Source organism: Pteropus alecto, unplaced genomic scaffold (assembly GCF_000325575.1).
Source record: "Pteropus alecto unplaced genomic scaffold, ASM32557v1 scaffold137, whole genome shotgun sequence".
In the NCBI taxonomy this organism is placed as follows: domain Eukaryota; kingdom Metazoa; phylum Chordata; class Mammalia; order Chiroptera; family Pteropodidae; genus Pteropus; species Pteropus alecto.
In genome coordinates this window covers 2,102,094-2,116,101 of record NW_006440135.1, presented here as the reverse complement: position 1 = coordinate 2,116,101, position 14,008 = coordinate 2,102,094, and the positions used below count along the sequence as shown (strand labels likewise).

General features: G+C 50.9%; 1 protein-coding gene across 1 annotated transcript in view; it reads left to right on the top strand.

Moving 5' to 3' along the window:
* The window catches only part of ADAMTS16 (ADAM metallopeptidase with thrombospondin type 1 motif 16), a 106,662-nt gene that overhangs the window by 1,510 nt on the left and 91,144 nt on the right, over positions 1–14,008 (top strand). Inside the window, exons 2-3 of the mRNA XM_025050503.1 lie at positions 330–460; positions 6,088–6,413. Coding sequence (XP_024906271.1) covers positions 330–460; positions 6,088–6,413 — 457 coding nt within the window. The remainder of the gene's footprint in view (positions 1–329; positions 461–6,087; positions 6,414–14,008) is intronic.

Below are 14,008 nucleotides of genomic sequence, written 5' to 3'. Positions count from 1 at the left end.
GGCGGGCGGAGGGGCGGTGCGGGGCCGGCGCGGGCAGCGAGTTGCGGGGTCGCGTCGCCGTTAAGACCCGGCCCCGCTTCCTTCTCGCCTCGCGAGCGAGCACCTCAGAGGCCGCGTTCACAGTGTTTGCGTTTTGTGTCCTGGTAAAGCAGCGGTGACTCGCCTCCGTCATTCCCACTAACGGAACAGATTTTATTTTTTAAAAAAGAGCCGAGGCGGAATCTGCAGGCCGCGCGGCTGTGCGCGCATCAAAGCGACTGCAAAGGGCGCATCCATCGCCGCCGCGCCCCCTCCCGCCTCTTAAACTGAGGTCCCTCCTCGACTCTCAGAGAGGAGGCTGAAGGCAGTCGCCTCGGCTCAGTACTTGTCATCATAGTATCACAGATGATGCTCTGCAAGGATCGGAGTAATTCGCATCCGGTGGCAGAAGCACGGTCCATGTCCTGTGCCGAGATCGCCCGTAAGAACAAATCCGATCCTTTTGCTGCGTGGTTTTCACTCCGACCTCTCACCAGCGGCGTTGGCGGGGTTCGCGCTTGCTGGGGGGCGGACCTTGTGTCCTGAGCTGCATTGGGGCCCATGGGAAAGCAGGTGTCAGACGTGGGCGGCCAGGTGTCTTTTATCTGAACCCAGTCCATTGGCAATTACTCAATATTAACACTTTGCATAATTTCAAAAAGTAAACGATCATCTCAAATGTAAGTAATGACTTTTAGAGAAAGACCTAGTAGCTTTGATTATCCCAACATATTTTCAGAAATTCTAGGGAACTAAAGAGTTAATAATCCAAAATACCTGAATACAGTTTCTTTGCCTTGATAAAATTACCTAAAGGCAATAATTTAATGTATGCATTAGCCATTGAAATTATCTCCTCCTGAATGAGTATATATGAATAGTCTGTAATAAAGTGATAAACGGGACAAACGCATGAACATAGGACCTTTTCCACGACCACCAGAGGGCGCTAGATGTAAATGATATAAACATTTTTTAAATTACTTTTACTCTGTATTTAAAGCTTGACTTTTGGGGGTTGCCTTGGTCTTCTTGATTGTTTCTCTTACAGTGCATTCCACAGCATAATTATCTGCATTGAACGTTAATTCCCCTCGCACGCTTAAAAACAAGAATTTTGTAAAAATTCTTCTCTAAAATCATGAAAATTCCTGAAGGTCTCAGGGGATTTTCAGAGCACTTTATAGCGTTTGTGAAGTTTGCGTTACGATGGGAGCATTGCAGACAGAGAACCATGTGTGTCCCAGAGGAGAATTCGAGACTTCAGACCTAAGTGTGCTTGTCTAAACCCCGGGAGAAAACTCCTGTGCTCTGGCCCCGGCTGGCACGTGGCTCCAGCCACAGGGCACCACGGCGGGTGTCACAGCCCAGATTTTTCATGACAGCCACTCACCTCACTTGGTCAGACCCTGGAGCGGGCGGGAGGTGTCATCTACCATTAGCGGAGTCCTAGCTGGGTGACCAGACCGCCCTTGCCCCCCGCCCCCCACCCCCCTGTGTTAGGTAGGGCCTGGCTTGAGAGGGTGGGTGTCGGCGGGCAGCTGTCACACTAACGTGGGGAGCCCCTTTCTCGTTTCTACCTAGAACCGCAGATCTAGGGTGCCCTGTGCGTGACCCGGGAGTCCACTTACTGTGGGAAGCCTAGGTGTCCATTACGTAAGTTGAAATAACTCTTTTGGTGATAACTTCTGCTTAATGCATATTTCAAACTATATTGTGAAGTTTCTGGATACCTGGAGTAACTACCCAGTAAGAAGGGGCCCCCGTATGTTCCCACACAACGGGGACTACTAAATTGACGTATATTCTGTTTCCAGATGTCAGGAACTCCCATATCATTTTGACTAATCAGCGTTGCTTTTCTTTAATAGGGGACCAGGACGCTTTTTTCCTAAAAATTTACCATTGTAATAAAAGTAGTCTCTGTTAGGAGCAGAGACGTGTCACAGGTTTGCTAACTTTTTAATTCTAGAATGAGTTCAGTTCCAGGACAAGGTTTCAGAAGCTGCTCAGAGCCTCGTTTTATTGGGCATGAAGGGTCGGTGCACGTGTGTGCGTGGGACTGATATCGATTCACATTCAGACATTCACGTCCCATGCGGGGGGCCGTGTTTTAGCCTGGCTCGGCGGTCTGTGTGTCAACGTTCAACCACAGGCCCTGTGGAGCTGTGAGTCACCAGTTCTCACGGGGCACACTCCCACTGTGACTATGGGTGTGATGGCACCAAACAGAGTTAGAACATGGCGTGCACAGGCAGCTCTGGCGGCTGGTCACGCCAGCCCATGCGCACACACAGCTGGTCCACACCCTCCGCCCGAAACCAGAGCGTTCCCAGACTCGGTGTCAGGGTCAAAAAAACCTCTTGAAAACCAGTAGCCCAGGGCACCAGCTGGAGCAGATTGTGCATTTTTTCTCCCGAAAAAAAATGTATGTAGGACTGAAGTCTTATTTAAAGGATTCTCGGAGGTCAGGAATCACTCTAAGTTATTTTCTTGAAATCACAAGGCAATGCTGTGGGGGATTATGATCTTAAAACATAAGCTCAAAAGTTAAAATTTCCAGTTTATTGCAATTAAGTCTCGACTTCTCTCCAAATAGTAATAATTGTATGGCGAGATCCCGTGCCTGTCGCGTTCGTTCATGGAATTCTTTAGTTTTGACCCATTTCACGTAGATTTATGCGTGACTGGGAGTGTGTATTTGACATCAGGGACTGCTTCGTGACGGGTTTCTCTCCTTTGGCACTGTTGATATTTTGTGTTGCGAGTCTGTCCCGTGAATCAAAGACTGTGTGGCAGCTTCTGGCATTCGACCCTTAGGTTTACTGTTCCCTCCCACTCTGGGACAACCGGAAATGTCTCCAGACACTTGTCCCCTGAGGTTGGAGGAGGGGAGTCCCTCCTGCTTGAGAGCCAGTGGACCAAACTAAAAGACAGGACTTCTTCATTACCGACGGTCTCCCTCACGCTCGGGAAGGGACTGTCATCAATTGCGAGTGGCTTCGCAGTGGTTAGAGCTGGGTGCTGGGGCCAGCACCTACCAGTCCTCCAGGGACGACTGTTACCCTTTTCAAAAATTTTGTTAGCGGCTTGTTGAAAATCAAAATACATAACTTGACAGTGAAAGAAATCCTAGTAAAAGCGAAATTAAAATGCTCAAACGTCATCATGATAATTCTTTTTCTGTGTTTTCCTGTTGTCGGTGTCTGGGAGCTCATTTGCTTGCTCAGCATCTGTACGGTGAAAACACTGGAACGCACTGTGTGCATCTGTTCACAACGGCACGTGCGGTGACGTCACGCACATAGCCAAAGGCAGCCGTGGCGGGAGTGTGACACCAGAGAAACTGATAAATGCTGTGAATCGGGCCGCCACCCTCCCCCCGCCCGCGTAGCCGCTCGTCGAGACATCCAGCCGCACTACATTGCATGTGTTTTTGTAAAAGGGGCTTGCCAGGCGTTATTTTGAAAATTAGATATGATCTACCATCCAGAATAAGGTCATAAGAATATGGCTTATATCATCTGGAGACAATTTGCGTTTTTTTAAGCGGTCATCATCTTTTTATGTGCAAGGAATGTGCTGATCAGTCAGTGTTCGCAGCGGCCCGCGTGCTTCTGTCTCGACTCCACGGCCTCTGCGGACGGGAGAGGCCTCCCCCAGAGCCCCAGAGGGCAGGGTGACAGGCGATACCGTGGCTAGTCACGCCAGCCTGTCCCCCTTCGTCCAGAAAGCCTTGATGAGGAAGACAGTTCCGGGAGAGGCGAACGGAACAGGCGAGGTTTTCACGTCCGTCTTCCGGAGTGGCCCAGGACAGTCTGCAGTCACGCTCACGCCGGGCACAGTCCTGATTCCATACCCCTTCCTTCGATCATTGCCTACCAATTTACTGGATTTGTTTTGCTTTCCAATGTTCTAAAAAAAATATGCAATAGTCCCAGAGTGTGCTACCCTATGGGACACAGCGCCATGCTTTGACACATATTTCAATTCTTGGCTGTCTCTTTGCTGCCAGCAGCCGTCGGCTCCCCTCGAAGTGCCCGCCCGTTCGTTCCCTGGGCTGGGGCTAGGCCTGTGGGGTCGCACATCGATGCTCCTGACGCAGAAACCCAGAAGCCCGGGTCGCAGAGGCCAGGCCTGGGGCCCTAGCTGTCCTACCCCTCGGCCAGGCCGGCTGCCAGGCCTCGGCCCTGCACCTGTGTGGGCTTAGCACGGGGGCTCCAGGCTGGGCGCTGCCATCCTCGGCCTTCTCTGCGTCCCCCGAACCCAGACACACGCCTTTCTGATTGTCCACCGACTGCCACCCACTCTGCTCCCGTGTGACCACACGGCTGTCTCCCAGGGGAGCACGGGGTCCCGTGGACAGGTGCCTTCTGATGAAGAGTTTTGGTTGTGAAGAAAACCTTTTTCCAGAAGAAAATAGTTAGCTGAGTACCATTCACTTACGACCAAATGCCACTTCTCTACGATGATGTTCTATTGTATTTGTGACTCCGCGAAGCGCGTTCAGCTCTCGCTAAGGCTGAAAAGGGTCCCGGTAGTTAAACATCTCACGGAACCGCCTCCTGACAGCACGTACTGGCAATAAAAGAGGAATATCTACATTCTTAGGACGTTAGCTTCGGGGTGAGAGTGTCAGAGTCAGGGTCCCGTCAGGCGAGTGGGAGGAAGCCGTGCTGGCATCTCTGGGGACCTCACTGTAAGCCCCCTGCTGTGGCGGCCTGACGTCCTTTCAGAGACATCTGGGACGGAGCCCGGGGGAGGGCTGATGTCATGCCAACCTGCTCTTTCCCGGCGACTGGCGACTGGCCAACGTGCCAGAGAGGAGCAGGCCCCCTCACCGCCTGCGTGCAGATGAAGGCAGATGGCCGTGTGTTTGCATGTCTTAAAGGCACAAACCAAGGTGTAAACCATCATTAATTCAAGTATCCTGCAAGCCCAGCCTTGACAGTCCACCTTCGCATGGTCAGAAAGTCCAGGCCTGAGCGTAGTAGGGGGAGCATGAAGCCATCTCTTCCTCAGGTGAGACCTGTCCTGCTCGGGACAGAAGCAACGTCTCCCGAGCCCTGGAGAGCGGAGATGGTGTCGTTTGGTGCTGAGACAACAAGCCCGGGCTACACGATGAAAATCGAATCATCTTGATCAGGTCCAACCTCTCTGGAGAAGCACACGGCACTGTCCCCAGGAAGGCGGTGGAGGCCTCTGCCCGCGGTTCTGACGGGGCTGCCGGGCCTAGTCCTCTTCACAGCGCGGGAAAAGGCTCCGACGGGCACTGCGTGCAAGCTGAAGGCCGTCTGCGATTGCAGCCCCGCCCGCCGCCCCGGCCTCGGACGGCCCTTTGGGGTGTTCTCGACTTGTGAAAAACAAACCACCGTTTATTGGAATGTGTGTTGGGCCAGCATGCTGTGGATTCGAGGGAGCCTAGCGCTCCCCGAGTGGGAAGTATGACCAAGTGCTGGGCACACGGGAGGGTCACCAGGGGCTTTGCCCCAAAGCAAGCACGCGTGTGTGAGCGTGTCCGGATGCTGATGTCCCCGAAACCGATGCGTGTGCGCTCCCCCTCCCCTCCTGGGTACTGCATAATTAAACATCGAAAACTAAGCAGCGAAGAACGACACCACATTTGTCTTCTTAACTGTTTTCTGAAGAATTGTCAGCATTTTTAAGCTAAGGGTTTGTTTTTTTGTTTCTTAGCGCAATGTGGATGTTTGTAAAAGACAGAATGCGAGCACAGGAATACTTAGAATCATAAAGATGATTGCGTACGATCATCACCCTACAGTAAAATGTTCGAAATGTGATCGCGAACATCCCTTTTTCGGTTCTGTTTGGTCTGTGATCTGTTTCTCCTCGGGGTGACATTGAACTTGGCGGGTGGGGAACGACATGCCGTGGGGGCAGCCACTCCTTCCGCCTTCCCTCCGGCCTCTGATTCCGTGCCTCTGAGCAGGGCTCGAAGCTGAGAGTGCCCGCGTCGTGAAGGTGTCGCCCGGACACCTTCCCTTGGAAAGCGCCTGCTCTTTCCAGAATCCTGCACTGTCTCAGAGGCCCCCGCTCTTGTGCTTTCAGAGTATGACCTGGTGTCTCCCTACGAGGTGGACCGCGATGGCAACTACGTGTCGCAGGCGGTCACGCACGCCCGGAGGAGGAGGCGGGCGCCGGCCCAGCGGGGCGGGGGCTCCCTGCACCTCAGGCTGACCGGCTTCAGGCGCGACTTCCACCTGCAGCTGGAGACGTCCCGCAAGCTGGTGGCTCCGGGGTTCGTCGTGCAGACGCTGGGGAAGGGGGGCACCAGGTCCGTGCAGCCCTTCCCGCCCGAGGAGTTCTGCTTCTACCAAGGCTCCCTGCGCTCCCACGAAAACTCCTCCGTGGCGCTTTCCACCTGCGAAGGCTTGGTGAGTACTGACCGCTCTGGCCTCCTGCGCTGAGGCCGCGGGGATGGTGGGTACCACGGGGACGGTGACACCGTGGGGACAGTGGGCACCGCTCTGGCCGCCAGCACTGCTGCCTGCCTTGTCCGTCTGGAAACAGCGCACGGCCCCGCCGTTTGCCACCGTCGCTGCTCTGGAACATTCGCAGGACAGCGCCGCGGTCCGAAGCCGGGCGTCCGCGTGGGGGCCGCCTCTGACGGCCTTGGCTTCCTGCAGGGCGGTTCTGGTCTGACTTACTGGTCCGTTACCGACGCTGGGGCAGCGTCTTCACGTGGGATAGAACCGCCCAGGCGATCGGCCAAGGGAGCGGTCCGACCAGACGGCGTTGCCCCCGGGATTGTGATGATGTCGGCCGCCCACGGGCCGGGAAGCTCGTGCCGGACGGGCCGACGAAGCCGTGGCAGGGCCGCACTGGTCTTCCTGGACGGGCGGGTCTGTTGGCGCATCTCCATCTCCTTAGGATCTGATTTAGACGTTGAGCCTCACGTAGATGCTCCAGGTGGTCCCCTTGGCTGGGACTCTAGAGTGAGGAGCATCTGGCCAGGTCGAGAAGACACAGGTATCCTTCTGGCTGACCCAAGCTGAAATCTTAAAGGCTTGTCTTTCACTTTTCTTAAGATATTTCCATATGTTTAGGAAAGAAAAGCTTATTATAGTTCTCAGTACAAGTTGGTGGGTCACTCGCGGACGCAAGAGACGTGACAGGTGGCAGAGTGGAGCCGTGCGGCCTGAGCCGTGTAAGGTGTGACCGTGTGTGAGCTTTGGCAGACAGGCTTCTGAGCATTCGTTGCATCTTTAGAAAGTGTTTTCAGTCTGTCTTAAATGGCTTTTCCTCTTTCAAAAGAGGAGACTCAGACTCTAGTTATCGAAAAGATTTGGGGTACGTGTCTGTGAGTCGTGGATGCTGACGCGGCATTCATAACCAGTTTCTTAAAATACCACGTATGTGTAAATGCTAAGTCTCGTTAATTTAGAAAATATAATGACTCTGCTTTCTAGGGGAATTTGGTGCGAGTCGGTTCTTATCTGCTTTCGTTTGTAAAAGGCTTTGGCTTGAGAATGGGTCCGGCCGGAGTCGCCAAGCCCGGGGAGGTGGTTACCCGGCAGACTCGTCAAGCACGGGACAGCGTGGCTGGTTTCTCTCATCTCCTCCCAGGAAAACTGCGTCTTCCTCAGTTAAAGGCCTAAACTGTTCACGCGATGCCCCGCGGAAGAGCTCTCTTTCTTGGCTCTCTTCAGCCGAGGTTCAGAGCAGAATGGAAGCCGCCTGTGTGGCAGGGACATGTGTCACGTTCTTCCGCACGTGGCACCCTTGGATCTGTTTGTAGAGATTGGGCGACATGCTTCCCGCTCACCCAGCGGGGGAGCAGGCTCACTGACGCTGGGGTCCCTGTGGGCCGGGGCTCCCCACGACCACCCATCAACAGACAAGGTATCGGTGAGGCTGGAATTAACGTGTTTGGAGGATGAACGGTGAAAGCAAACAGATTTCTGTTTCAGTGACTGGACTAATAAATCCCGGTGTTTATTATCCGGAGGAGTCTTTCTTTTCTGTTCCTTTTTGCTTCTTTATCTTTCACGTAGCTGTGGCTTACAGCTTCTGCTGTTGACTGTCCTTGCGTTCAGAGAGAGGAGACTGTGTGCACCATGGAGCCGCCGGCCTCCTCTCGATGGCTGGTGACCAACAGCTCTGTGACGATTGACAACGGCCTCAGGCGTGAGCCTTCACACGTCCGTCCCAGACCAAGCCGGCCTGTGAGCTCTTCAAGATGCCTTGTTCCATTCATCTTTAGATCCTCAAGTTCCTGTAGAAACTAACTAGAATCCTTTTTTTATAATGAATGATCGTATTTCAAATTTACAAACAAAAATACTGTATCTTCTCAGTCTCTAGTCGAGGTATGAATACATATAAAATTAATTTTATAATCCACTCGTCTGATAGCTTTTCGTGACTAATGCCAAACAACCTAAATTTTTTTTCCAAGCACACATTTTATTCAGAAATGCTTTAATTGATAAAATTTCTGACAAACAATTGTTAAAAACACGTATTAGTCGATACTTTTAATGAGGATTCTTTAAAAATATTTTCCGTTGCGCATGACACGATTAGATTTTCTCGAAGGACTTCGTGCACGTTCTGTACTTGGGTTAGAACTTAAGCCAAAAAAAAAAAATTAAGATAATGTCTACCCTTGGCACAAAATCTGAATGATCCTCTTGTGTAAAGCATTCTGTTGGTTATGACATTAAAGCCTAGGACACGTGTCACGTCTCATGAAATATCATGATTCTCGTTTCCAACAATGTTGGGAAACTTGTCGAAGCCGCAATCCTCAGCTCTCTGTGGGGTTCCCAACCCCGCTTGGAGACTGGCTCTGGACCCCGGTTTGAATCGTTCAGGTCCGGGCACTCTCCAGAAACTCTAGTTACTGAGAGTTTTTCTAAAACACACAAGGAATCCTAGGAAACTGTCCGAAATGTTGCCAGAATTTCAACGGATGTTGAAAAACATTCATGAGCGAGAAAATAAAACGGGAGAAAAAAGGAGGAATCGAGGCGGAGACGGTCGTTAGAGACGATCTGGGCTTTAAAAGCGTCACGTCTGAGAAGCCTGCTGACGCCATAACCGGCTGAAAACATGTCCGTCTTGGGAGGCGTGTGGGAAAAATCTTGGAGAAAGTAAGGTGTTTAGATGAAGTCTGAGCAAACTCATGGTTATTAGGAAGCGTCGAAGGTGAGTGTGGGGAATGGACTGAAAATACTAGATAACGCCATAAATTTCTTCTAATTAAGAATAAATACAGTAAGAAATTTGAAATTGTATTTCATCAGTAGAGGTAGATCAAAGGAACATTGTATAAGTAATCGTTTATTCTTGAACCAACCACGTGTTCTTCTATTAGCTGAAGTCCGCAGCTGTTGGGGACATTAAAAAGCAAAGATTCTTAGTTTCGATGGGACTCGCAGGCATAGCCAGGCTTCACGTGAGGCGGTTCAGGTTGGCCCTGGAAATGCGGGCAGACGTATGCAAGGATGGGTTTAGTGGTTGTTTCATGAAAGTCGAGACAACCGGCCCACGTTCGTACGCTTACCTACTTCCCTCCGAGGGCCCCCTCGGCGAAGGCTGAAAAACAGAGTTCTGATCTCCTCAGCCTCCTGCTCATGAACCCCATGTCTGCCTTACACAGACAGCGCCCTGGGTTCTGCCCTTGCCCGCAACTCCCGCCTTAGAAGAGAAACTCGCTAAACCAAAGGGCACCAACTTATTTCTTTCAAAATAAGGCCGAGTTCCTCATCTCCCCGGGCCCTTAACGAATGTCGTGCCCTCTGCCTGAAGCACAATTTCTGTCCCTCTTCAACTGGTTAAATGTCATGGATTCTTTAGGTCTCAGAAAGTTAATCCCTCTGGTCATACTTCTCTGGCGCTCCAAGCCAGGTGGGTTCCTCTGTAATGCATTCGTGACTCCTTGAAACAATTATTGAAAGTTATTCTTATTTTGCTTACTAGGCCATTATTTATCTCTCCCTCAAAATAGTGAGTATCCCAAGGGCAGCATCATAACTGTCACGACCCATTCAGGACCAGCAGTGTCCCTCACCCAGGGGAGTGACCGGGTGTGTGGGTGGAAGGAGGAGTGGGTAGATGGGTGGGCAGACGATTGAGTAAATGATGGGTGGATGGAGAAGAGGATGGGAAACAAATAGATGGATGGATGGATGGATGGGTTGATGGTGGATGGATGGATGGATGGGTTGATGGTGGATGGATGGATGGTGGATGGACAGATGGAAAAATAGATAGGTTCAAACACTAGTCCTACCTGTGCCAGAGCAAGGCCCCTTATCCAGACAACAGCAGCAGCGATGTGGCCAGCCCTGTGTGAGCTGAGGCTGGAAAGCAAGCGTTTCCAGACCATCGCCACACGGTCCCGAGCCTGTCGGTCGAGGCCTGAGGGGCGAGTTTTCCCAGGAGGGAGAGAACTGCCTGGGTGCTGCTCACGGCCACGTGGCCTCAGGAGGCCCGTCTGTAAGTCAGTGCTTTTCCGGTCCTAACCGCATAAGTAAATTTTTTTCAATGACAGAATCTCTAAACAAATCGTTAATAACAAATGTTGAAATATACTTGGGTGACAGCATATGATGTGATTTATACAAAGTACATTTCAAGAAATGGCTTTTGAACTAAATGGCATCTGTCCATCGCTTAGCCGTGTCTACCTTACGGCACGAACGGAGACATAATTGCTGTGTCTCTGTTCTTGGACGTACACTTCCTTCAGTGATCAAGGTCATGACAAGGGTGGATTCCCTGTTCCCCACCGAGATTTCCGCAAAAAGGTGTTCTCACAACCCTCGATCCTTCGCGGAAACCAAGGCAGCGAATTTATTCTAGACTAACTTTCAGAAAGAAAATGCTGTCATCTTATAAGAAAGCTGTTCCATATTTACTTCGTTTCAGTAGTTAAGGTAAATTACATATTAAGCAATTGTTTTCTAGAAATCCAGCGCCACGCTGGCCAGCAAGCGTGTAATTTAGGGGCTGTGGAGATTACCCTGAGATGCAGATAAACAGAAAGACGTGAATTCTCTCTGTGCGAAGAAAGATAGGTAGACAGACATTAAAAAAAGAAAGAGTAAAATGACTTCTTAAGCAAATGGGAGATATATATATATATATATACATATATGAAAAAAATGGAGGAAAAAGGGCCTTCGGAGCCAGACGAGGCTCGTACGCATTGAACTTCTCTCGCTAGCCAGGTGACCCACCGTCGCACACTTGCCTCTCCCGGATTTATAAGTGACACCGGTCCCGTGTGGCTGTGTGAGGATTGAGCGAGGCCGCATACGTGTGTAAAGGACCTTAGCACAGGGCTCGGTGCACACTGAAGCAGAGCTAGGATTTGTTCTCCTCCTGCCCCCGCCCCCCAGTACCAAGCTGTGTAACGTGGACACAGATCTAACTGGAAAGTAACCACTCGCGTCGTAATGCAGGTTCAGTGCTGAGTTCCACAGGCCTCAGAGAAGCCCGCAGACCAGAGGGGCCTAAGTTTAGAGTATGTTTTCATTACCTGCAGCCTTTTGGTGATTTATTGAAAGCACGTGGGGTCATAGATGGACATATCATTTGAACAGGCAATTTAAAATGCAAGAGTGTCGTTCATGCGTCTTTGAGAACCATTGCTTGTGCCCACCCATTTGAAAGAAAGTCATCTCCTTCCAGCCCCTGGGGGGTTACGCTGCGCTTAACAAGGTGTCGTCGTCGAGGACAGGGCCCAGATGGCTGACATTGGCCTCTGCATCTCCAGCAGCAGCTGCCCGCGCTGCGTGCCTTGTCGTACGTGCAGAGATGCTCTCTAACTGAAGCGGGGCGGGGGGAGGGGGGTGGACTATTCCCTTTGCAGGTCGTCATTAGGTAAAAAAGAGTGATGGGCCACAGAATAAGAGGCCGAAAGGGGAGCTAGCATCTTGCATGGCACCGCTCCATCTCCGGTTTACGCGTGAGTAGTAGACTTGGGAGAGGAGGTGGTAGATGCTTCGTCCGTGAGGCCCGCGCCGTGTAAGCAGGCCGTGAGCGTAACTCGCCACGTGTTCCTTAAGACAGTCAGTAAGATCAAGTTGCCTGTTCATCACCATTCAGTGTCATTATTATGAAGTTCTAATATTGCGCTTCGATACATAATGTAACTCTATGTTTACCGCTCGAAAGCTTTTTTGGGGTCTAATATCAATCATAATTTCCTACTTCTGCCTCCAGTAACCCAGCACACTGTCCACTGGGGAGTAGCTTATGAACTTATGCCTCCTAATAAAATCGAGCTCTCTGGTCCCCAGCCTTTCCAAATTTCCCCTGATTAGCCCTCTGAAAATGTATAGTAATGCACGCGCTCTGCTGAATGCCGGACTACAGCCGCTCGGTTTACGAAGTTTTTAGGAGAATTAACACCCACGAATCGAAGCGGGAAAAGTCTGAAGTGTCAGAATGCCCGCGACCCCAGGCCGTCGGCACGGGGACTGCACGGAACAGTGGTCTTCTCTGCGTTTTGGTTCCAAATACTGACGGGATCGTGAGAAGTTCACATTTACTTAAAGTAGTGAAAATACTCCTTACACTGACCTAAAACGGCAAAACTTAAAACAGAACCCCAGCTTCATGTCAGGCCTGAGTCACACACATGCACCGGTGGCTGAGAAGGGACAAATCCAGCTTCTAGACTCACCAGTGGCTGACTCTCCCGGGACCCCTTTATCCCTATTTATATAAGGGGACGTACGGTCTTTGAAATGCTTTTTTGCACTTATATCTTAAAACGTGAAATACATCAGTGAGAATAATTTGACAGTCTCACAGATTACAATTTAAATGAGAAAATGCCTTAAAAGCCCATAACTTTAAATTTTTGAATGGCACCCTCGGTCACATATATACTTATAAATTGTGTGCGTTGTTGTGTATATATACACACCATAATAAAAGCATGATGTACACTATGATAAAGTCGGGCATTAACATCCATTCCAGCCATCACCCGTCCTCAGCTATGACGGCCAAGCATATGACTTATATTCTGACATCGTGTCATGTTCCGTTGTACAGTTTGCAAGTTACCCCTCTCATCAGCCAGTCAGTCATTCACAGTTTAGATTTCGCTCTCATCCCATGCAATTCGAAGCGGATTCGATTTGGAGACTCCCATGAGGCCGTTCCCGTGCGATCTTACTTTCAGAGTCACCCCAACCACCTTCTCCTTTCTCCGATTTCAGCCGTTTCCTTGCCCCGTGTCGGAGGCGCGGCCCGCCCCAGGCTCTGTCGTGCAGCGGAGGGGCCGTGACGCAGCTCTCGTGTGCGTGATACACACGCGGGGAAAGCTGCCGCATCGTAAGCGTGCTCGATCACGCACTGTTATGTGTGGCCAAACCTACAGGCAAAGGTGTGTGAGAGGGGACTGACGGCCATCCCATCGGGCTTCGTCGGGTACCGGATGGAGATTTCCTTTTAGGATGATCGGACTTTCCAAGTTCCTGTAATGTTTGAACTCACTTGCCAGTCACGCGTTCTTTCTACTGTGTTTTATTTTTTTTCCTGTGACTAATCTTCGCCCGGTTCGTCGGTACAGCTCTTTCCCAGAAGCGTAGCCTCCGTCACATTGTTCTGTCGTGGGAAAAGGAAGCGCATCCTTAGTCTCTGACCCGTTTCGTCGACGGTGGTTCTGTGGCTCGGACCCGGACAGTGGGGGCGGCGGGGGGGCTGCGACGGCTTCACGTCCCTCCTCTTTTAACCGCCCATCGCGTCCCTCCAACTCTTACACCAGAGTTTGGGGGAAAAATTCGAAACGTAAAATTCTTCTAAGGCTCAATGTCGCCAAGTACCAATGTGTCGTTGTTTGGAAAAGGCCTCCTTGCAATCCCTGTGCCATGTTTGGTTATCATAAAACACACATAGGGTGAGCGATGCTTCTTTATCACGGAAACGTGTATGTAAAAGTACGGCCAGTGCTTTTCATTTGAACTGTTTCAAGTAAAATATGAAACTATGTCCATTACAAATAGGG